Source organism: Hoplias malabaricus, chromosome 14, assembly GCF_029633855.1.
Source record: "Hoplias malabaricus isolate fHopMal1 chromosome 14, fHopMal1.hap1, whole genome shotgun sequence".
NCBI classification, from domain to species: domain Eukaryota; kingdom Metazoa; phylum Chordata; class Actinopteri; order Characiformes; family Erythrinidae; genus Hoplias; species Hoplias malabaricus.
The window spans coordinates 27,077,904-27,092,390 of NC_089813.1; the positions used below are offsets into that span (position 1 = coordinate 27,077,904).

General features: G+C 37.9%; 1 protein-coding gene across 6 annotated transcripts in view; it reads left to right on the top strand.

Moving 5' to 3' along the window:
* Window positions 1–1,937: 1,937 nt before the first annotated feature.
* Window positions 1,938–14,487, top strand: part of fancc (FA complementation group C) — a 37,395-nt gene continuing 24,845 nt past the window's right edge. For 3 of the 6 annotated variants that reach the window (XR_010795319.1, XM_066643594.1, XM_066643595.1), the window contains exons 1-4: window positions 1,938–2,035; window positions 5,659–5,822; window positions 11,764–11,851; window positions 12,210–12,304. Coding sequence is in view for 5 of the 6 variants with exons in the window: in XM_066643594.1 (XP_066499691.1) it covers window positions 5,667–5,822; window positions 11,764–11,851; window positions 12,210–12,304 (339 nt within the window). In the remaining variant the exon portion in view is untranslated. Of the gene's footprint in view, window positions 2,085–5,205; window positions 5,523–5,658; window positions 5,823–11,763; window positions 11,852–12,209; window positions 12,305–14,487 lie in introns of those variants that run through there. The other 3 variants (XM_066643599.1, XM_066643597.1, XM_066643598.1) reach the window with 3 other exon arrangements.

Here is a 14,487-nt window from a genome sequence, read left to right on the forward strand (position 1 = left end):
TCACTAAAGACTGTTCAAATGTGAAGAGTTCTTCATATTGTGGTTTTACATTTCTTCGTATGACCAAGAACAATAGGGGGCAAACCATGCAATGTGGCTCCCAGCAGGCCCCCATAGTTCTGATAAAATTGCTGGAGTTGTAGAGAGCTGGTCTCATCTTGATTGTAAGGTGGTCAGGATAGCTGTCTTGATTTTTGTCCTGTCTTTGTAAAATCATAGTCTGTGGCAAAAAAAATATGGTGTTTAAAAAAACCCATAAATGTCTAGAGCAATATATTAAAATATGAGCACACTCTTCGTGGAAAATTCATGCAACTTTACTGCTCAGGCGCAACATAAATATGTTCACTCAGATTTTCACTGTGACTATTTAGACTATTAAGACACTCATGCTCAGATTTTTACTGCTCATATTCAGAAATGTGCTGCTTATGCTATCAACATTCCCACTCAGATATGCACTGCTCATGCTCTGATTTTACTGCTCCTTCTAAAGTTTGTCCTGCAAACCATTCTGTGCCACTGTTCAGATTTTCAGTGTAGTTTCACTGCCAAATATTCACATCCAGTCAGAAGGGATTAGGGATTTTGACCTATTATTATTATTATTATTATTATTATTATTATTATTTTATTTTATTATTTTTTTTTCTACTTCTGCTCTTCTCAGGGGAACACACTGACATCTCTGGCCTGTTAGCACCACTGATACAATATTAATACAACAGCCTCATGTTGTGAAGAATGTAATTAACAAATATTAATAGATAAATTGATAACAATTTATTTTAATTAAAAATAGAAGCAAAACAAAAACTTGTGAAAATGAGAGTGACATGTATGCTTATGACTACATCACTGTTAATTTGATACAATTATTTTTCACCAGTGTGGTGCCAGGTGGATTAATTTTTTTTTTAAATCAATAACAAAACAAAAGTTAATATTAAAAACCTTTACTAAAAACCTAAATACTAACAGCAAATTTAAAGATGTTCATGGATAAAATCAAAAGAAGAAGAAGTTTTCTCACTATTTGCTAGCTCTCCGTTATATTTGAGCATTCCAAACTTATATATATATATATATATATATATATATATATATATATATATGTATAAACAACTGTCTTGCTCCAATATGCTAGAATCTCTCTCTCTCTCTCTCTCTCTCTCTGCTCATGGCAGAGGCATCTGGAGTTTGTTTAGACAACGGAGAAAACTACAAGCGTTGAACAGCATGAACCAAGATCAGGATATTGCTCTGTTCCTGCTCCATAGGTTTATTATTTTTGCTGTTTCAGGTCACTTAAGGTCAAAATGTCTGCAAACTGAGGAGACAGCTAACACTTTTTTTTTTTATCAAATAATTTATATGTATGATTATCACTCAAAATTTCAATCAAATGTATTTTTACTCTGTTTAAAGTGCTCTCATCTAAACATGCTCTCGAATTTTGGTATTAACGCCATAACATGCTCACTGTTTTTAGATGTGATACTCAGTTTCTTAGTTATCCAGTGTAACGCACGGGATGAAAAGTGCACTACTTGGACTGAGTCGACTCGCTCAGTATCGTTGACGAAAATCGACTCTGAATCACTGATGTTTTGGAATAGAAGACACTAATTCTTATCACTATTTATAACCTTTTAACTAGAGGCTTAGTGTAATGAAAATCGTAGACTCTGCCAAGACACACTAAAACGGCTCCTGTGATTCGCTGTACACCAGCTGCAGGAGTCAAGAGTCAGAATCCAGGAGTCGTGTACCAGTAACAAGTACATTCGAATCCTGCCCTAAATAAGAATTTGAGGCGGTATCTTTTTAAACACGAACAAATCTGATCAGAAATCAGCTAGTAAGCCTTCAACAAGGTACAGTTGTGCAAAACGGATTAATTGTCCTGATGCTGGATCAGCGTGTAACGCCTAACTCCGCCCTTAGCGCGCTGCTGAAGACGACAACATCCGGGTCCTGTGAGAGAGCGGGAGCCTCAGAGAAGAGTACAGCAGAAAAAGTCAGTGATACGCCGGTCAGTGGATTGAAATAAATATACTTCATTTACACAACGAGACAGATAAGTAGGACTGCATTAAGTGTACATATATATGTCGGCATCTTGTTTATCGTACCAAGGGTACGATAGAAGAAGAACTTAACCAGAGACAGTATAGGGAATTTGGCTTAACTCACTTAGCTGATAAGTGACTGAAAATTTAAAGGGGAAACCAAAATGTCCGCATTATTAAATTGTCTCTCCTGTCATCGATTACACCCCCCAAAACATTTATCATTTATCAGTTTAGACGTTATTTACAAGACGAAAATACCTTAATTACGTAAAAAATGCTTTTGTATAAAGCTATACGTTGCAAATTAATATGTCTCCACTTACTGTTATTTCCATGGAACTTGAAAGTCCTGGCCCACAAATTAATGTGATTGGCTCCTCGGGGTTCTGATTTAAGAAACCCTTGACGTCTGAATTCGAGATTGTGCAGCCACACTTCACGTCAACACTTTGTTGAATATGCAGTGACAAAAGCAGTATGAAGATACGATGTTTTACAAATGTTGAATGTATGTGTGTGTCCTACAGAAGTTACATATCATCGCTGTCCAATTAAAACATATCCCCCAATATAGTAGTGTTACAGCAGAAGGAAAAAGCCTTAACTTTCAATGGAAGTGTATGTAAACAGGAGCATGTATTTTGGAGCATTTCTATTGGTTCATTCATTATGAGATTTTCACACAATGTGAAGGGCTGCTACTGGGTTCAAATGATGTAGCTAGTAAACTAACAATCGACAAATATGTTGATACATTGTCTTAATTGTATAGTGACTATATACATTTTTAAAACTAGTAAATTGTCCTTGACAACAAATATTTGTATCAAATTAAAATTTTTATATCAAAAGTAGTAAGGAAAGCTATCCACAACAGTATTTTTGCTTGTCCAAGCTATTGTCAAAACTACGTTTTAATAAATACAGTCTTTAATAAACATTCTTTCTTTTTATTTATATGTGAGTACATTGGACACCTCAGTCCTGAAAGATAATTTTTAATGAGCCATCCATAATAGGTTAATAAAATGCTAATTTTTAGTGCCTCTTTCACCTTATTTAAGAAATATTTAAGTACTGTTCTGTTTATTGATTGATTCATTCATTATCTCTAACCGCTTATCCAGGGTCACGGTGGGTCCAGAGCCTACCTGGAATCATTGGGCGCAAGGCGGGAATACACCCTGGAGGGAGCACCAGTCCTTCACAGGGCAACACTCACATACTCACACCTATGGACACTTTTGAGTCACCAATCCACCTACCGTGTGTTTTTGGACCGTGGGAGGAAACCCACGCGGACACGGGGAGAACACACCAGTACTGTATTAACAAAAAAAAATTTGTAACATCAAAATTTACTGAAGACCATAGGATAAAATTAGGGTGGCACGGTGGCACAGCAATTAGTGTCGCAGTCACACAGCTCCAGGGGCCTGGAGGTTGTGGGTTCGATTCCCGCTCCGGGTGACTGTCTGTGAGGAGTTTGGTGTGTTCTCCCCGTGTCTGCGTGGGTTTCCTCCGGGTGCTCCGGTTTCCTCCCACAGTCCAAAAACACATGTTGACTCAAAAGTGTCCATAGGTGTGAGTGTGTGAGTGAATGTGTGTGTCTGTGTTGCCCTGTGAAGGACTGGCGCCCCCTCCAGGGTGTATTCCTGCCTTGCGCCCAATGATTCCAGGTAGGCTCTGGACCCACCGCGACCCTGAATTGGAAAAGCGGTTACAGTTAATGAATGAATGAATGAATTTTTATTGATTTTGTGTTATTGTCAGACATGATGTTTACAATTCAGTATTTTTAGAAGAATTTTAAATTCAAGATTCAACAATTCAACAGTAACATTCAACAACAACAATAATAAAAAAATTTAAGTACATCTAAAATAATTCACCCATTAGCAGGTATAGGGGTAGAATGAATTTGGGTGTATACCTTTCTATGTCTTGCTGGGCTTGCAAATATATGTAACTAATATCCACCTTTAATCAAAATTTAAATGTTAAATGGGGGCACCCAGTGGTAATTTGTAGATACTACAGACTAAGGAATTTGTGATGCTTTTCCGTTATGGACAAATGTCATACATTCCAGCATATATTTATAATTTGTTTGCCTTTTTGCAGTTTTAAATATGGTAGAAAATTGGATTTATAGTGTACGTACATTATTGCTGCACCCAAAAATGTTGAAAATGATTCTGTATTTCTCACCTTCGAACTCTAATTTCAGTGTTAAAAATTAAGTCAGCTAGCAATGTTCTGACCTACAGTTGTAATTCAGAACAAAATAGAAAGATATTGAGGATGTACTGATATGGAAATTATAGGCCAGTGGCAATTTCAGATATTTCCCATTTCCTATCTGCAGGAATTTTCTTAAGGAGTTATGAATTTTGGACATGGGGCTGATTTACATTAGCTTTACAGAGAATGTTTCTTTATTTGTGTTGGGATATATGCACAAATAATAATAAAATACATGAAATAAATATATTTCAGTGCAGTAATCTAGCGTTGTTTATATATTTGTCTCTTCTGGACTCTAAAAATTCAAATAGATGTCGTTCAAATGATCAGATTTGATTTTGGCTAAATGATGCCTGCTATTGCTGGAAACATGTGCAAGTCACTGTCCTTTAATCAAATCAGAGGCACTGTTTAAATACATCAGTCTTGGCTGCACCACTTCACTGACTAAACTATGTCTTGTTGACTTGTCATCTCTGAATGTTTGTTCATGGTTTTGTTTAATGGTAAAAAAAATACTCTTTAATTACACATTGCTTAACCCACAGAGACTGTGCAGCAGGGGTGATGGCAAGACATTAAACAACTCGACATTATGAGGCGATCATAAAAAAAGGTCCCTTGTTGTGTCCTTCGTAGACCTGTCATTAAGCCTAAAAGCAACAATTATCCACAAACACCAGCTTCTACACTCGAATTCAAGGTCCTTTTTTCACAGTTGCTCTCTGCTTGCTTGCTTCAGATGGACATAGTGGATAGGAAAAGAATCGTCTTTCACAGCTGGACTTGATGTTGCCGTCAGCCTCATTGGGCTTTGATAATTTGTCAGGAATATTGTGTTCTGAGTTAGGAGGCTACTGGAAGTTTAACGCAGAGCCCAGCCGTTTTTATTGCGCTGCCCAGTGCTGTGGTATTAAAGAGTCCCTTTTTTACTGCCCCACTAATGAAATACAAGGTGATGACAAATTCAGAGAGCCCAGCTGGTCCACACATTTTCAACTCTTTTAATTTTCAGATTATGGCCCCTGTCACTTTAGTCCTTACATAAAGACATCATTCTTAGAGTCTTGCTCCCCAACTGATTCGTGGTGGGTAATGACCTGTGGAAGCTAGCTGTGCTGCCACTGAATGACCTCTTTGAGAATCCATAACCCCCACAAATCTTGCTCACACACCTGAAAGGATACTTCTGAAAATAAGGTCAGACCACACTATGTGCCATGCTTCTCTCCATGTTTTGTGTTCTTATGGCTTGGTTATTTTTTTCATCGTTGGGAGTGCTGTTTTTCTGTTCATGCATTTAAATTAAGATCCAAGTTTATTTGTGCTCCCTCAGATTTTGCCATGGCTGTGTTTCCTGAGAGTCAGGTATCCTACTGGATGGACAAAGCAGTGACCTGGGGCCAGGCCACATCACCCTCTGCTCAGCAGGATACAAGCAGACACCTGGAAGCGTTGAGGAGTTTCCTCCAGCAGCTTCTACAGACACTACAACAAATGGTAATTTTCAGTATCATGTGGCATTAATTATATGCTTAAAATAAAGGTTTTAAACAACTACCATGGGACATGGTGCTCTAATAAAGCTATAATGGGGACACAGTTGTCTGGGGTCTTAATAAATCACCTGTAACATGCTTTGTTTAAAATGCCACATGGATCAAACAGCACAAATTATCTTACCCCATCAGCTCTGTTCAGTGCAGCCTTTTCACCTCTTGTTCCTTTAAATAAGAATTTCAAATGCCAGAGTCCAGCAGGACCAAAAACACTAGTTTTAGTCATGTTCGCTTTGTTCCACTTTCTTCTCCTTTCTCATTTTCACTATATTTATTTAGTACAATTATTTCTTAGCCTATAAGTGTATTGCCTTTGTTTTGCTCAGTTCAACCTAAATAAAATGGTTCCAGCATGGTTATCAGAGAGACAGATAGTCAGCTAGCTATGTAAGAAGCGGCACAAAATCAGAATGACTTGTTTTATTTCTTGTCTTCACACTTAGTCAAATCACAAAAAAACTGATTGGTTTGTTTTATTTCATATTTTTCATAATATGATTTATTTTTGCTGTATCTGATCACTTAAGGTGTAAATGTCTCCAAACTGGGAAGATGGCTAACTGCTTTATCAAAAGTGCTACAAAGCTAAACAAATTGAGTTAAAAATATGTTTCTGTGGTAATTCAAACTCTGAATAAAAACGTACAGACAAGTTAAAGTTTTACCACTTACAAACAAAGGTTGTTTATTTCCCCCCAAACACACCGTTCCACCTTGAAGGACGCAGAGATTCTGAACGTACACAACCAGAGAGAACTTTGTTTCCCCACAATCATAGCTGTACTCTTTAAAATGTATTATCTTACAGTGATCTCAGTAAGGTGTTCAAAAACACTACAGCCCTTGGCTGAAAAAAAATAATCACCACACTTAAAGGGTGTCCTCTCTCCTTTTTTTAGCTTATGAATGAAAAATTTACACAAAAAAAAGATTTTGCTGAACATTCTAGCTTTTTGAAACACACATTAATTAAATGATTCCAATGAATGACGTATTATTATCTACATGTGTTAGTAAAGAACATTATGTGGTCATAATAAAAAAAAAACCTTCTTGTGCTTGAATTCTTTTAGGCATGAATTTCCCTAATGAAAAAGTATTCCACATCGATTTGGTTCCAAATTTGTTTTGTCATGAACAATATGTTCATTGCTTTAAATCAGAGAAGTGGGTGGAATGGAGCTAAAGGTTGTGTGACATGTTAAATATGCTGTCGCATTGTTGTTGGTAAATGGATTTTGACTTAAAAAAATGCCCTTGCACCATTGCTTCCTCAGACCTGGTCTTCTTACAGAAATGCAACATGGTATATTCCACATGTCAAGTAGGCCCATATATCCTGTTTTACACAAAACGATTTTTGGGATTTTAACCACGAGGATCACCTCATAAAATATATCTCATTATTGCTAAATAAATACATCAGAGTAACTTTTTTTGTTTTTTGTAATGAAAAACTCTTGCGATTATCATATGTGAATGTGACAGTTTGTGTGTAATAATGCAGGGTGAATTATAAAATTTCTGTAGTTTAAATAATTAATCATATCACCATTGTCAAATTCAGTTTAATAATATTCAAAAATTGTTTATATATTTAGTTCAACAACATCAATTAATGACAATAAAATATGTGGAAAAATATATATATACTCACATCTATGCACCATGTAGGCTCTGGAACCCAACTCCTCGATAGGGGTTGGTCTCTCCCCCCCAATTACGAGTTGCGCTGGGCAGGTGTGAGGCTGGCAGCCATACAGTTGGTGTTTGTCCCAGTAAACGAGAGGCTTGCCTTGATGTGACTTCGGCTCACAGAGAGGAAAACATTGACTGCTGTGTGCATAGGCACCAAGATCTTCTTGGAGAATGTGGGTGTAATACTGGACAGTGTACCACACACTGATTTCATTGTTCTGCTGGCGGAATTCATTGTCCATGTTGGCAATGACTGGGAAACCTGGAGAGGATTCACTGGGAGAAACAGCCTGTCTGATCTGGATCTGTGAGGTGTTATGTTACTGGACTTCTCTGCTAACCATAGATTTGTCCATAATCAAACACTATGCTTGAACACAAGGTTGCTCCCAAATGTACCTGGTATCAAAGCACTTTGGGCCAAAGGTGGATGATCAACTTTGGTTGTGTATTCTGATCTAAGGATGTATGTTTTAGACACTCAGGTCAAAAGTGGGGCTGAGATGAATGGTGGTGAGTTGAATCAGATGGCGGAGAAAAGTGCCAGACATACCTAGTAGACCCAAACTTATTGTCAGAGTTTGCTGAGAAAAACTGGCAGAAGACTGGTGTTCAAGACCACTATTGTGGAAGTTTCCGCATATAGCTTTTGCACAAAACCTGTTGGTACCTGTTACAGTGGCAACCGAAAGAAACACCAGTGGTGAGGCAAGCCATCAAGTGGAAGAAGGAGGCTTTTAGATCTTGGTTAGCTCTGGGATCTCTTGATTTTGCATATCGGCACGGGCAGGCCAAAAAAACTGCAGCTTTGGTTATTGCATAGGCAAAATCCAGAGCATGGGAACTGTGCTGGTGGTTTCCATTTAAAAAAAAAAAATAAAAAAAAAATAAATAAACTGACCTGAGGTTATGCCAGTTAAACACACTTCTGTCAGCAGCACACTGTGGAATCATGGATCAACCCTCCATCATTTCACAGATAACTGAGAGGCATGAGACTATGCTACTGCTCTCTGCATGTGTTTTCTAGATTTAGAGAAGGAATATGACCATGTTCCCTGAGATATTCTGTTGTGGAAGCGCGGAGTACTTGGAGTGTGAGTTGTATTCAATTTCTCTGCAGTAAGTCAGACTTATTCAGTGTAGGCGGTGGACTCGGTCAGTGTTGTGCCTTGTCTCCACTACTGTTTTTTATAATGGACATGGGCAGTGTGGCAAGGCATAGTCTGGGACCAGAGGGCTTCAGTTGGAGGCCTAGGATTGTGTCATCTCTTTTTTTTTGTGGACATCCTCCTGGCTACTTATTCTTGGAGGCCTCCAGCATGCACTTAAAAAAAATACTGTACAGGCTCATTATTGTTCACTAAAGTTACAGACAGTGTAAATGTTCTCAGTTGCATTGAGTTTTGTATCTAGACACTTGATGGCTTCTTTGATCTACTTGTATGTCTTTCTTTATAAACTACTTGTGCCAAATATACACACAGCTGAATGGAAACCAGTTATGCCACGCTCCATATGGATTTCTTTCCTTCTTTTCATTGTTTTTTTTTTAACAACCCTCTTGTTAGAGCCATGTTTTCTGCCAATTAGCCAAATCCAACAGCTTGTTAAGGTTTGTAAGTACCCTGTTTCAACTGCAACCTTTAATTTTTAGGCTTGTATTGTATTTGTTTTAGAAATGCAAATTTCACAATGATCCCAAAAATGATTTTTCTTCAATATTGAGCAATTGCAAACATGCTTTGTCTGTTAGAGCTGGAAAAAAGCATTAAATTGTAATCATTTAATTTAATTTGAGCTATGTTTCTCAGAGTCAGAATGCCCAGCTTTTGAACAAAGATCTTGTGTCAGATGTGATTTGCTGCAAATAAATAAATAAATAAAAGTAAAAAGTGGTTAAACACCCTCCTAATCGGGGGACTGCATAAATTATGTTAGTAGTACTAACTGTTGCACAGTGTTAATGATGTTTTTATTCATGTTGATGGCATTGATATTTAACTGTCAGACTGGTTACTTGGAAAGACACTTAGATATCACATACAAGAAATGAATACATTTTTTTTTTTGCTTTTGAGTAAACAAAGCCTGACTGTTTGGTGCAGTGAAACAGAAATCTCCCATCAGTCTTTTGCAGTAAGCCTGCGATATGGTCCTTCAGCTGAGGGGCTCAAGTAGACTGTGACTGTACTCTGGAGACCATGGCCCTAACAGAAGCCTCTCTGTCCTGGGCCTGGTACGCCTTTGGCACGGCCACAGTGTTGAGTTAGTGGGCTAATAGCCACCGAGGGACTGGCAGCGTTAACCTAATGTATCCCCGCATCAAGTGTTTGGATCAAAATTTGGATGAGGAAGCGAAAGAAGGAGGGGTTGGGTCGGGGTCTCTCAGAAGGTCCAGTGTTTGGGAAAAAGAAATCCAGCCTCAATGTCCATGTTCCCCTTGAAAGAGCCCTTTCTTTAGCCTGTAGCAGCTTAGCACCGCAGGAGCTCCCTCTGCTGTATACGTCCGTGATGCCTCAGCGCCTGCTGCCCTGGAAAGGAAAACAAATTTGCCTTTGTCAGGCTTTCTAATTTTGCCTTTAACAATGACCATCCTGCCAAGACGCAGTTATACACTTAAACTCCCACTCACATCCATTTTCATCACTCTCAGCGTGGGTCAGCCCAGCGTGTCCAGGTTTAGGATCTCTTAATTGAGCTTAGAGCCGGTTCCCGGCACAGGCTCGTAAAGTTTGAGACAGAATCAGCCATTTCTCAGCTGCTTTGCTTTTGATGAATTATTTCTCGTTCTTGCCTGATGATGACAAGCAAAACTTCTATCAGTTTCCTCATTTGTATTTCATTAGGAACAGGAGACTGATGCTTTTTTGCTACTGCAGAATGAAGGCCTCCCCAAACAAACTTTCTCCAAGCACCACATCAGTGGATAATAGTTGGCTGAGGGCCCACATCTATGAGCCTGGAGTGCACCATGAGATTCATGACCGAGAGAACCATGCGTACTGTATATGTTTTAAGAGAGTGAACAGAGAGGACTAGGCCTATGTCGTATTGTTTGCTGTCCATTTCGTCCTGTCCTGTGTTGTATTAGTTTCAGCATGATATGTGTAAATGTTGATTTTAAATGTATATAGTGCAAGATTTAGAAAATGCTATTAGTAGAAATGGCATATAGTTTTCATGAATGTCATTAATGTAGTGTACTGATATTAATATAAAATGATTTAAAAAAAATTATTGTCTCATTTTTACTAGAAAACACTAGCCTGCAATAGAGGGGTGAGGGAGGGGTACAGCCTCATTGCATTGATGCCACTTAATCACTATATATTAAATCAAGTGTTTAATGAAAAATTGCTAATTAAAACGGTAAGGGAAACAAAAAATGGTATTATGCCATCTCTGTGTTGTAACATAGCTTTGTAATTAGGAATATACCGGAATACAGGTACAGCACCTGTAGTAATTCGGAACTGTTTGTAATATACAGATTTTTTCCCCAGATGTGTTTATTTTTTGACGTTCATTTTTGATCTTTAAGTGCTATACACTTGGTAGTGTTCTACCATTTTATAAGCTCATATCAATATAGTTAAGCGTATTTCTGGTGTTTAATCATTCAGTTCGCATTCACATCAGTTTATATTACACGCTCTGTGTGTATATGGCTAAGGTCTGCTAAAAACATGGCCCTTTCCTTTGAATGAATTCCAGTATACAGTAAATTAGCAGCGCACATCTTGAACTCATGCAGAAAGCTGCGATCTTCAAGATTCCTCTGTGTTAGTGAGCTGGTTTTCATTAATTGCGTAACTGTCTTTAAAGAAGTGATCAGTGACTCTATCCGTCTGGCTGCGTGGGAATACTTTTATAAAGCCTATCAAAAGACTTTTGTTGGCTCTAGAAATCCTGAGGGGAAATTAGGATTAATTGTTTTTATTCCTTATGTGTCTTGTTTAGCTAGGATTGAAAGTAATATGCCTCCATTATTTATCAGGCATATATTACATTGAGTCTAGTTTACCATCTTTTATATGAGCATCAGAATGCTTACTCTCAGGGATTTGTGTAAATAAATGTCTATGCAGAGGTTTTAGCAAATTAGTCTTGCCATTATCACCATGCTGCTGTTGTTATTGTTGCATGGGTTCAACAAGATGTGTGTGTGTGCTGTGTTTCAGGGCTCTACCACTGAGGCCATGAAAAGCCTTCCCTTTGTGGGCCAGTTCCTGGGACGACTTTGCTGGAACCCATATGTTACTGCGGATGGTAAATTTACAACTCTCCTACTTGCTGGGTGTGTGTTTTCTATTTGGGATGAAAAAATGGGTCTGCAGGGGTTGGGTATTTACACTCGTTTTCCAGTGAGCCCTGTAGCGGCCTGCTGGGTATTTGTGTTCTGTCTCTCTCTCTCCCTCTGTGTGTGTGTGTGTGTGTGTGTGTGTGTGTGTGTGTGTTTGCGTGTGTGTATTAGATATTTTATATACATATATACACACACACACAGTGTATATATCTATTTTGCCCCTGTATTTATATTTGCATATATGGATTGGATATTTGTGTGGAAAGCAGGTCTGCAAACACACATGTATTTTCTTAGAAAAGTCTTTTTCCTCATTGTCAGGAGAAGCCAGGAGGATCCTGCTGCAGTGTGTGTGGTGTTTGTATAGCGCAGAACCCCAGAATGCAGTGGAGTGCAGGGCCAACAAATGGATACAGGTACTGTTTGCTTGCAGTTCTATGTTCTTAGCAGGGCTTGAAAGATCAGCTAATAGTTACATTTTGATTAGTAACTACACAATAAAAACTTGTGGCATAGTTTAAATATATGAAAACATGTGACATTTGGACAGGGGCCCAATAATAATTGTCAGTACTTTGCAAAAGTCAGACACTACCCTTCATTATTTTTCAGTCAGTCACTTTTTTTCTTACTGTCAGGAAATAACCTGAAAATATATATTCAACCGATAATTATAGTGAGGCTTGATGTATTTCTTTATTAGGAGACTTATGTTTTGCTTATTAACAAAATCTGGAGAGATTTTATTACACACCTCCAAGGCCTTCATAAAATTACAGGTAAATAGTGTGGGTATGCAAATATTTAATAAAAATTTTTAAAACAAAGAAGTATAGCTTTTATATAATCTATAAATGCACTCATCTGTGGACATCATACACTTGTTTTAAAAACAGAAAAAGTGGTGCTGCAGTCTAATCACTAGTTCAGTCCGAGTTGATGTCTCACAGTTGGCTTTGGTCTCCGTGTAGTTAGGCTCCACCAGTTCGAAAATCGTGGTTGGCTTCACGTCCCTCAGTGGAGGCAAATGCTCACCTTCACTTTCCAGTGTTGGTGGCACCGTGTGTGATTGGAGGTAGAGGTCTGTGCTGGACTGATTTGTTTTAAATCCTGCTCTTGCTAGAGTTTGTCCTGCAAACACTCGCTCCCACCAAAAATCAGCAACATTTGTCCCGCCCTCGCCTGCAGCTTAGACATTAACGGCTGCTTCCGCCCGCAGTCCCGTGTATATAGGGGCATAGCCACGGTGGGCCTTTGGATAGAGGGGATGTGATTAGGGCTGCCAACCGTCACGCATTTGGGTATTTGGGATTCTGTTTGGAACCAATACGGGACTAATTTTATTCTGTATTTTCGAGGTGAGGTTAATAACTAGAATAATGAAATGAACAATTCTCATATTCCATAAATGTTCTGCTCTGCCATTACTGCAGCACAGTAAAGCACAATTCATGTGGTGTCTGCATGAGTTTTTGTTTTGCAAATATATAGAATGAGTTTAATTAATTATTTATTTTATTCCTCTATATGTTTATGTTGTTCTGAATAACAATTAAGATGTGTCCTGAGCCACAAGGTACTGTGACCCACGCAGACCTTTAATTGGAGTAATACTAGCATGTAGAATTAGCAACAATAAAAATATCTGCACTTTTGGTACAATAGTTGATAGCAACACTGTGAGTGTGTGGAAAAAATAGTCTACACCGTGCTGCAATTTGGCACATGCAGGCAACAAAGGTTAAACACAGCTAACACACTGTTGTCACTGTTAACACACTACAGGTAAAAACGTACACATACGTCCGTTCAGCAACTGGCATAATTATAAGGGATGTGAAATGTGGGCACCCTATGTCACAGTGGCCTCCATATTCAGGAGAGTCAGAGAATTTAACAGGTGTAGCAATAGGTGTTTGGTACCTGAAAGCTACATTAAGTAAAAGTATACAGTAGCATGGTTCAGTGCATTGCTCTGTCAATAGTTTAGACAAGAGACAGGATAAAGAGTGTTAAAGGAAACTTGCAATTTCATGAAGTGGGTTTCAGTCTCATGATGAGTGAATAAATTATTGAATGACACTGGGTATTGTAAATACAAATAAATAAACTACATTTTGTGTGTTTATTTTATGTTAGTTTTCTAGAAAACATATGCATTAGGAAATGCAAAAATATGCATAAATCCTAAATTAAGATTTTTTAGTTGTTATATTTAGTTATATAGTAGTTATATTTTTAAACATTTTATTTTATTTGTTTGTTTGTGAAGTGAAGTGAAGTGACTGCTGTGTAGTTTTTGTGCATTGACTGGTTATGTGTATAGCAGTTTTTGGTTTTGAATGCTGATAAAATAGTTTTGAGTTGATTGTTTGGTTTTGCAAGACCAGTAAAAGGATTAGTGAATATAGCATGCAGTTTTGTGTTTACTGTTTTGAGAAAAGGGGAGGACATTTCAGGAAGATTGTTTTAGCGATTCAAAAATAGGGAGGAAAAAACAGCCAAAAACATATCTTTTCAAACCCCCAAATGTTTAAAATTAACACATATCATTTAGACAAATAAGGAGTGAAGAAAAAAGACATGCTTTTTTTAATAG